This window comes from Podarcis pityusensis, assembly GCF_964106645.2.
Source record: "Podarcis pityusensis genome assembly, chromosome: 2".
In the NCBI taxonomy this organism is placed as follows: Eukaryota; Metazoa; Chordata; class Lepidosauria; order Squamata; family Lacertidae; genus Podarcis; species Podarcis pityusensis.
This window is the reverse complement of record NC_138029.1, coordinates 73133251-73143596: the sequence shown is the minus strand read 5'-3', so window position 1 is coordinate 73143596 and position 10346 is coordinate 73133251. Positions and strand designations below refer to the sequence as shown.

The following is a 10346-nucleotide window of genomic DNA, read 5'->3' as shown; positions in this document are numbered from 1 at the left end:
ACCATCACTGTTGTCCTTTCCCCTTGGAAACTGATCCTTTTATCCATTTTGCTTATATTCACCAGGGGCTTCAGGGCTAAATTAGACATGGAGTAGTTGTGCAAGTGTTTGTCCTTTATGCAAATAAAAAGGTGGCTGGGGCCTATTGTTACAGAAAAAAGAACACACTGCGGGGAGCAGAAACGGCCCCTACCATGTGTTACCTTGCTGCCCTCCACTGCTTTAAACAGCTTTCCTTAATCCTGTTCTGATACCAGAGGTGAGCCATGCCGGAAGAAAACTGCTTCAGGAAGTGGATAGGTAAGGCGGAAGAGGGTGGGTTTCAAACTTCCTCTGCCCATTCCTTTTAGTGTAAAGAGTGGATCCAGTCAAACCCTTATATGTGAAATGAGCTGGCATCTGCATAAAATACATATATTTATTGTATTGTTCATTTGGCAGTTCTTTGGAAAGAGCAATTACACACATACACTGATTGACTAGGGACACTGTCTTACCTCATAGTGTGTGGCTTGGCTCTGTTTGCTTGTGTCATGCTTGCTCTGCAAACATCACACATATAATTCTAGCACACTGGGACTACAGATGGATTGTAGTCTGGGAAGGACTGATGAGTTTATAGTTTAAGGTCAGTGGTTGGACTAGATATTTTGGGTCATTAACTCTGATTCTGTGCATTCAGCTGTGCTCTTTGCCCATGAAGATGAAGACTAGCATCATGGTATAACACACATATGGCAAACAAGTGCTGTTTCATGGTTCCTTGACCACAGCGCCCATTTTGCCTGGTTTTCATTATGTCACAGTCATCCTGCCTAGAGAATTGTACCTGCAAAAAGAAGATGAAAGGGTTTTTTAAATGAAGGCTTATTAGTGACAAGATTGAGCTTGTCAGATGCAGTTTAACATTGGAGGTGAATTACTGGTTTAGCTAAACTTAAAAGCTATACTAAGAATAATGTTTAAATGGCCTTTTCCAATTTTAGGCCATCCAGTCCAGATAAATGTTATGAATTCAGGTATGCTTCTTGATAGTTGGTCTTGTAAGGAAAAATCAAGCTGAAATGATAATAAAGGTTGCTGCTCAAGATTTATAAAATTCTTACAGCGCTTGTTATCTCTGAGAAGATACTTCTTTTACACCAGGCACTATGGAAGTTGATGCTCATTGTTCTAATCAGTCATGAGTTCAAGAACCAGACCTATGACCAACATGATAATGTTTTTATTTCAACATTTCTTTGATGTCTTCCAGTGACAAAAATAAACAGGAGCCAGCTGTGTCTCAGCTAGCTTTTGCAAAAATAATAATATATCTTAATCCCCCACATTTCTAGTACTGTTCTCACCATTAGCTGTCCATAAGTATCCCAGCTGTCCCTGGTTTTATAAGGCTGCAGTCCTAGACCATCTTAGCTGGAAGTAAGCACCACTGAACTCAGTGAGGCTTACTTCTGAGCAGACATGTAAAGTTTTGCATTTCAAATATGGTTTACTTCTTGAGCTAGGCAGGCTATGCACAGGCATTTACTAAACTTAAGGCTTACTTTAGAAATTCCTGACTATCTAATTCTAGATTTAAGTGGGATTGTGTTTTACTGTAGTGGGGAGCAAAATAGTTGACCATTAAGCTCCTCCCTGCCTTCATTCTATAGTCCAAGACTCAGCTGCTTTTTGTGTGTGGTAAAAATCAAAGCTTATGGAGAAAGTAAAGTTAAAAGAAGGCTGGAACAAGTGTTCTTCCTTCACAAACACATACATACACACACACACCTACATTCTTCAGAGAAACAGCAGAGGAGAACGTACAGTACTCATTTGGTAATTGTAAGGTTTTAGATTTGACCTTGGGGAATTGACTAATTGTTTTTCCGGGTCTTGGTTTTCTACATTAAAATAACCAGGATAACCACTCATTGTAAAATTATGAAACAACCTCTGGTCTTTAGAGGATATCATCTGTGTAAACAACAAGTGCTGTTTTCTGGCAAGGAAATATGCAGCAGCATATGTGCATGTACATAATATTACGTATAACATAAATCTATTCCTTTATCAATTTCCGCTTTGCTTCCACATCACATATCCTGCAAACATTTCTTGTTCTAGGAAACTAAAGAATAGCAAATCAGAGGTTATTGTCTTGTAAATGAGCTTTTAACTGATTAACCAGCTAGAAGGAAGGAAGGAGACAATCTACAAGAGGGGGAAATGTTCCATCAGTTTTGTTCATGTTTAAAGTCTAGGTCCTTCCTAGCTGAGATATGGAAGTGGGTTGGCTTGGCAGATGTTGGAATGGAAATAACAAGAGATTTCACATATCACTTTTTATTCTTGGAACAGTGGCAATATCACTGCTGTCAACATAGTTGATTTGTACACCTTTTCCTCAAAGTGAAAAGGTTTGTGTTATCTACGATGTACATGCAAACAAAAGGCTCAGAGGTGAATTTTAAGCAATGAAGTAAGAAAAACATGAAAGGCAGAAAGTACAGTGACATAATCAGTTACATAATTGATAGTGGTAATTCACGAAATAGCCGTTGATAATACAGACATCCTGGTAATAGTAAGCCAATTAACACATGTTAACATATTGGCCCTGAATTTTCAAGTTGCAATCTCCCTGGCCATGACTGAATAAACAAAAGTAGCACTCACATATGGAATTAAGGCCTCAATGTGAATTCAGCTACTAGCAACCCAATTTGTCTGGGGAGTCCGAACACAAGTAAAGTCTTGCTGGATCAAGCATCCTGTTTTCACAGTAGCCCACAAATTGCCTATAGGAAGCCTGCAGCACTGACCTGAGTACAACAGCACTCTCCCTGCTTGTTATACCCAGCATCCGGTGTTCAGAGACATACTGCCTCCAGCATTGGAGGCAAAACACAGCCTTATCCTCCATGCATTTGTCTAATACACTTTTAAAGCTATCTAACTTGATGGCCATTATATTATTAGTGGGAGCGATTTTTATAGATTAATTATGGGCTCTGCAAATAAACACAGAGTGGCTGGGGAAGCCCAGCCAGATGGGCGGGGTATAAATAATAAATTATTATTATTATTATTATTATTATTACTACTACTACTACTACTACTACTACTATCATTTGTCTTTTCTGAATCTTCCAACTTTAATGGATGGCCCCAAATTTATATTTTGGAGCTCTGAAAGTGTATTTAAACTCAAATATTTTGATAAGATGACAGAACTGGGAACTCAACTATAAGAGGTAGCAAGAAAAAGACTGGATCTTCCAAGGTTAAAAAAAACCCAGCCAAATTACTACAAAGTCTGCTGCTTACATCCTTCCAAATTTAACATTTCTCTGGCAGATGTTTACTCCCAGGAAATGACAAAAATAGACCCATTTCTAGACTCTTTTCAATATTTTTGGATTTATTCCCATGGATATATCTTGCAAAAGTTCAAGATGCAGCTCCCTAGAGCAAGCAAGAGGCCTGTAATGTTCTCCTTGACTTTTTTCCATTCCAAACTGAGAGATGATTTTAGGAAAATAAGCAAACCAAACAATATGGTTCCACAGCAACCACTAGCAACAATCTACTATGGACTTCAGATGCAGCCAACCTTCAGCAATAGGGCCTTGCAGGAAACCTGCCAAGGGCTTTGTGTCAGCAGTATAAAGATCAGCTAGTGATTTCATCCATCAAGAGGCCACTCAGGAAAAGCCATGCCATCATTTACACCTGGTAACAAGGCTGCTTTTGAGCACTCCAGAGGTTCAACAGGACATTGTTCCTTCTGGTTGTGGATGCATCTGAAGCCCTGTGCAATGCTAATGGAGAGGTACTTCATGAAATGGGGAAGGACCACAGTAAATATCAACCACTAGTTTGGTTGTCTGCAATGCCAGCCCAAATCTGTAGCCTCTTAACTCTGTTCTCAGAATAAGCAGGAAGACAATGCTAATTATTTTCTCTGTTTCACCTTCCCCATCTGTTCCACAATATAACTCACACATCTCACTATGAACAAGCAAAGTGGGGAAGCAGCTGAGTTCTGGGGACTTTCTGTGTTGCCAGAAACCTAGTAAAAGTACATGTCATGTGGAAAACTTAATTGTCCCAATTCTGTGATTTCCTCAAAAGGAAAATGCAGATGTGGGGACTGCCAGGGAGGTTGTTATTAAACATTTGCCACAGCCAAAACAAACCAGAACAAATCATTTTGAAGAGAAGGGCAGCCTTTGAGAACATTTGTGGATGAGAAACTGTAAATTCTTCTTTACAAATGCCACCTTCACTTGCATCATTTTGGCAAATAAGTTTACCCCGGACACTGAGATTTAGCTCTGAAGGCCTTCTGGAGGTCCCATCACTGAAAGAAGTGAAGTTACAGGGAACCAGGCAGAGGGCCTTCTCTGTAGTGGTGCCCACTCTGTGGAACGACCTCCCATCAGATGTAAAGGAGATAAATACCGTAACTATACAACTTTTAGAAGACATCTGTAGGCAGCCCTGTATAAGGAAGTTTTTTGTATTTGATCTTATTATTATGCTTTTATATTTGTTGGAAACAGTCCAGAGTTGCTGGGGCAATCCAGTCAGATGGGTGGGTTACATCAGTCAAGCATTTACTGACAAATGGTGAAGAATCACACTAAAAGCAGGCTGAAGATACCCACTTCATGGTTTGCTTCACTGAATTAGTTCACCCAAAACAAAACAACAGCATCCTTCGTAACCCTGCTTAGGGATATAGTATGACCATCACAGTGGGGTGCAGTGCAGTCCTACCTTCAGAAAGTTTACAAGAAGTTGTATATCTAGACACCACAGAGACCCTAAAGACTTAAGGAAGTCCAGAGTATTATGACTACAAACAAGAAAAAACATTTTTGTTATGCAAAGACAAATGATTAGGCTCTGTTTACACTGTGGAACTTCCCAGGCAGGAAGCACTGGGGAAGGAAATGCAGATGATGTCCACAATCTCCATGCATTGCTTATGATCCCTGACTTCAGTAGAATGTGAACAGCAAAAGCACAATGTTTCCAGATGGCTACTTCTCTGAGAATGTGGCTGTTTGCCCCATCACCAACATCCCAGTGTGGACAGTTAGTTTGTCGGAGGGGGTAGTAAGTGGGTAGGGAGGCCCTCACAAACAAGGACAAAAAACAACAATACCCTCTAAATTACATTATGCAATAATTAAAAACACAACTGTGAACATTTACACAATAAGTTACATGAAGAAACAGGTAAGCAATTACTTAAGCCAAGAATAGCAAATTATGCAGGCCAACAGGAGGCTGGTCAGACAGATTTCATAAAAATGTGAGTGTAAGCAGTACTTTATGTGTGTACTGAGTATAAGAGTTGGTTTCCTTGCTAAGTTTATGCTTTACTTGCTTGGAACCAACATTTAGCAATATCCAAACCAATTAGAGGTCTCAAGGAGGTGATCTAGTACTGAGACATTATGCAGCAGGAATGAAGGGAATGCTCTAACATTTTGATTTCATTAAGGCTGGTATAGCAGCTCGTTTAAACTAAGTCTGTTGCATATTTTTAAAACTGCAAACTATGTTTTGCTTGGCACTGGAAATGTGTTGCAGTGCCTTCTGTAAAAGAACAAAGGAATGGCTTAGTTTTAATATCTTGAGATAGCTAAAATGGATAAATAATAGACTCTGTTCAAAGAACAAATGGTACATGCTCACCAAACTTATTGAACGAGCAATTGCGGGGTATTTATTGCATATGGAATGTGTGCATTGTAATCTTGTATCCCTAGACAGATAAATCTTTCCTTTTCCCTCATAAAATTAGATTAAATAGCTTTTTAAAGGTCTAAGATTCTCTGTCCCATGAGCGTAGCGGGGGGAGGGGGGGAGTTGCCTCCCCCAGATCAAGAAAAACAACAGAAATACTTAACAGATCATTCACATGGGTTCTGTCCCCCCAACAAAAGTCCTGCCCCCCCCAAAAAAATTGGCTACGCCCATGCTCCCTCCTCAGAAAAATAAATGGCAACAATGTCAGCCTCAGGATTTAATGGGACCTCAGACAAGGCAGCCCACACCTAGTAGAGGAGGGATGTGCAAATTCAGCATTTTTTCATCCTTTCTTGGGTGTTCCAGGCCTAGTGAAAATGGTGGTTGTCTGAGTGGCAGAGGGCCCCTTCCCTATTTTGGCGCCCTAGCAAACAGCCGCCCTTGGGTGCCACTCCTTGGGGAAGAGCTTCTTTTGCTCTTGCCAGCTGCTGATAACCCGAAGAGATTAACCCCGGTCGCAGAAGCCTCCCTTTGAGGGTAGATGGGCGCTTTGCTGCCGCTCAGACGGAGCCGCGCCGTCTCCCGCCGTGCGCTCCTCCATCTCCCCAGACTTTGACGTCAGGCGCCGGCCTCTCGAAGCGCTGCGGTTGCCCGCTTCAAAAGCAGCAGCAGCAGCATCGCTATAGAAACACAGCTGCAGAAGTAGAGCGCGAGCCCGGGAACCTCGCTGTGAGCGCAGGCGGAGGACCCAGCGCCGGCGAGGAGGGGAGGCGATTTGCTCGAGGTCCTTAAGGAGACGTGGGGAGCAAGAGCTCCCCTGGAGGGGTCTCCTTTTGTCTGACGCAGCGTTTGGGATTATGAGGGACGGCTTTGCTGAAACCCTCAGCGTGGAGACTCTGTGGAGCAGGGGTCAGCAAACTTTTTTCAGCAGGGGGCCGGTCCACTGTCCCTCAGACCTTGTGGGGGGCCGGACTATATGGGGGGGGGGTGAACGAATTCCTATGCCCCGCAAATAACCCACAGTTGCATTTTAAATAAAAGGACACATTCTACTCATGTAAAAACACGCTGATTCCCGGACCGTCAGCGGGCTGGATTTAGAAGGCAATTGGGCCAGATCCGGCCCCCGGGCCTTAGTTTGCCTATCCATGCTCTGGAGTCTTAAAACTCCCGCGCCAACTCTCCCCTACTCCCTCACAGCTGTGTCTTTCTCTCCCGCCTTTTTGGTTCCCCCTGCATATACCCCCCCCCCAACCACACACAGCCTGTCCCACGAAATGATGCCGCGCAGCTGTCGGGGAGTTGGCAGCGTGTCCGGCTGCCGCTTCCCTCAAACCTGCTGCGCTTCTTCGGTCTTACTCCGGAGGTGCCTTAATGCGGGAGAAGCGGGGGGCGGAAAGCAAGACGAGCGACAACTTCAAGGCGTACAGGACTAGGCGCCGCCTGTTGGTCTCTCCCCCCCCCCCCCTCCTCCTAGTAAGGAGGAAATGCATGAAGGGGAGGGGAGCTGGGACCTTTCCTCTTGCTTGTTCAACAAAAAAAGAAAGAGCAAGCCAGCAACTGGTAGCACTTCAGAGGCAGGACCTAAACTAACGCAACTCTCCCCAGCTTCCTCTCTTATGGGGCACGATTGTAGAACCAAAGGAGGCTGATGCTGTGGAGCCAAGAAAGCTGCCCGCCCGCTCGTGGGGGCGGGAGGCTCTTACTGAGCTCTAATCTTCCCAACAAAGATCGCCTGTGACTTTTTCTGGCTGCTGCTTTAAAGCTAAGGGGTGAAAAGGGGCGGCGGAGAAGACAGGCGGAGAGGAAGAGAAAACAGACAAGAAGTGAACTTTTGACAGACTGGGAAAGGGGTCGAGAGAGGCGTGCGGGTTGCTCCGAGCAGCACAGGGACCCCCGAGGAACGCGGGCGAGATGGGGATGTTTCTGGGCCCCTTGTGAGATGTGTTTGCAGGCCCCCTTTCCCGCTTTGCATCCTCAGCTTATGTAGTGGCCATGAACCGGCCGATGGACCAGGAGATGATCGAGCTGAAGAACTTGGGGCTGGAGAAGCAGCTCGACCTGACGCGGGGCCCGCGAGGCACGTCTGAACGCCCCGTCCGGCTGGAGCGGGCCAACGCCCTGAGGATTTCTCCGGGGAAAGTGCCCGAGATCTTGAGCCGCGTGCGCCAGATCCGACTCTTGGGCGGCCAGAGCGACCCCAAACTGACTGAGGAGCTGGGCGAAGGGCATGTCTTCAAGCCCTGCGCGCAAAGCCAGTCGACCTGGTGTGATCTGTGCGGGGAATTCATCTGGGGCGTGTACAAGAAGCGTCTGCAGTGCATCCGTGAGTACCGGCCTCCAGCCGCACGTGGCGGCATTTGCCAGGCCGCTTTGCATCCTCGCAGGAGGTTCTGGGAGAAGCAGGAGGGCAAGGTAGCGTTCGGTTCAGGGAGCATAAATTTGAAAAGAAATGGAAGAGAAATAGGAGTAATAAAAGTAAACTAAGTAGCCCAGGATGATGTAGCCCTGTCTGGCTTCCGTTACAGGTAGAAATTCAACTGGGATAGCTTCTCCATCACTTCTCTCACTGCTGAAAGAAGCTGTATACTGCTTGTCCTGCAGCTATTAAAAGTCAGAAGAGCGCTTTAATAAGAAAGGAGGCAAGCCTATGGCACACAGAGGGAAAGGATAGGTAAAGGACGTGTTTTGTATTGGCACAAGGGCTGCCTGAGAACGGTTTGCTTTGGGAAGTTTTTAAGTTTTGGAGGAATTGGGGTTTGGGGCTAAAGAAACATACATAATTATTCTGGTAGCTTGTTTGGATTTGGGTGAAAGTATGCACAGAATTGCAGCTTTAAGCAAATGGTGGAGCTTAAAGGAGACCCTGAGGTCACACCCACACCATGCATTTGAAGTATATGGCTTCCCCAGATAAAACTGGGATCTATAGTTTCTTGAGGGTGTTGGGAATTGTAGCTCTGTGAAGGGTGAACTACAGTTCCCAATATTCTTTGAGAAAGCCATGTGCTTTAAATATATGGTTTGGATATGATCTTAGACAGTGTTCTATGCTAGTGAATGTCTCCCATATTGTATTCCCATGCCATTTGAGCATGTGAAGTCCTATGCAGATTTACAGTGTGTAAAATGTGCATGCCATCATGAGTGATGGCTCTCTCAATGTCTGTTATACTGCAGCAGTGCTTGCTTAACAGTAACTAAATGAATCAAAATCTAATTCAGTAATGCCAAGCAACATGCTCATTCTTTTCTACCATTTTGATTATCTGGATCATATTTTGATTTAGGAGTAGGTATGTGCAGACCAGAGGAGAAATTGGAGTCCCCTTCTCTTTCTTAATTTGTTACTGATTAACACAGGCCATAACTACCTCTGTTTAAGAGTAACTCAGAACATCCCAAATAAATGTTTGCTACAGTCTAATCAGCAGCCCACAATCATCATCATTGTGGTGGTACCATCTAAGCTCCAGCTATATAAATTCTCACATGTACTCCGAAGAGCAGGAGTAGTTTTTAAGACTCTCAAAATTCTTCTTTAAAGGGTCACAAGATGGACTAAAAAAATAGTAAGGGGTGAAAATGATTAGAGGTCTCAGACACCAAGCATTTTCCCATGCATGAAAAGGGCTTCCACAATTCTTTCATTTGTTTCTGAAACATTGTTCTAAATGGACTTGAAGCTGGTTCACGTGTATGTGTGCATGTGTGTGTGTGTGATCATCATCTGATTATTTGCAGCTAAACACAATAACTCCCACAATGAAAATATTGTTTGTGTTAATGTGAAATAATCCACTGTGGATGTTTAACTATAAGCATTACCATGGGTGATAACGAACATAAATATGTGAATGAACACACTGTCACAGTTGTTCCCAGTTGGGGGGCTGAAGAAGACCAAAGGGGTTACAGTCCCAAATTATGATGGTTAAGGACAGCATCCAGCCAAGGAAAGCCATCAGTTCTTGTGGCATAATTGAAACTATGAATTTAGAAACTTCTCCAATGGCCTGGGGCCTAGCACTAGGCAATCAACAAGTAGAACCCTGGGGGATCTTCTTAAAGCTATTGCATATTGTTTATCAGAGGACATGTAGGGAAACTAGGTTAACTGAATGAGGTTTGCTTGGGTCAGAGATGACTCAGTATCTGTTTCTCCTTCCTCTCTGCCACTGAATCATTCCATGTTGAGAAAATGCATGTGGGAGTATGTGTATGTTCATGAAAGCAGGTGTGGCATGGCCATATCCAATATTATTCACTTAAATCCCCTATTTTTAAGTCCAGCAGTGAAGTCCTGTTTGGTTGGGTTGGATTCTGAGAGAAGGCTACTGGGTGCTTGGGAGACCTTTGGTGTTCTTGTCAATTGCATGTGTATTCCATTTCCTCTGCTGGCTTATAGTGCCAGAGTTGATTTATTGCTAAGGGGTGACTACTGATGCTGCATGTAAAAGGATGCCCCATGTCAAAAAGAAAACTGGGTCTTTGAAATCAGCTGGGTTCACCAGCTTCCTTCATTCCAATGGATTGGAATTCCTGCCAACCCCATTTTCCAAAAGGATAATTGTGTGATAGCAGTGCTGAATTGTGCA

The 10346-nt window shown here is 43.9% G+C and overlaps 2 protein-coding genes across 4 annotated transcripts in view; one reads left to right on the top strand and one right to left on the bottom strand.

Annotated features, from left to right (window-relative positions):
- Positions 1-10346, bottom strand: part of LOC308472026 (uncharacterized protein) — a gene marked incomplete at its 5' end in the record, with an annotated part of 286484 nt that overhangs the window by 141041 nt on the left and 135097 nt on the right. The window lies entirely within an intron of this gene.
- RASSF1 (Ras association domain family member 1) overlaps positions 7263-10346 on the top strand; it is a 30014-nt gene continuing 26930 nt past the window's right edge. Inside the window, exon 1 of one of the 2 annotated variants that reach the window (XM_080994257.1) lies at positions 7263-8074. In XM_080994257.1, the coding sequence (XP_080850383.1) occupies positions 7744-8074 (331 nt within the window). In that variant the 5' untranslated portion in view covers positions 7263-7743. Of the gene's footprint in view, positions 8075-8183; positions 8277-10346 lie in introns of those variants that run through there. The other variant, XM_080994259.1, reaches the window with a different exon arrangement.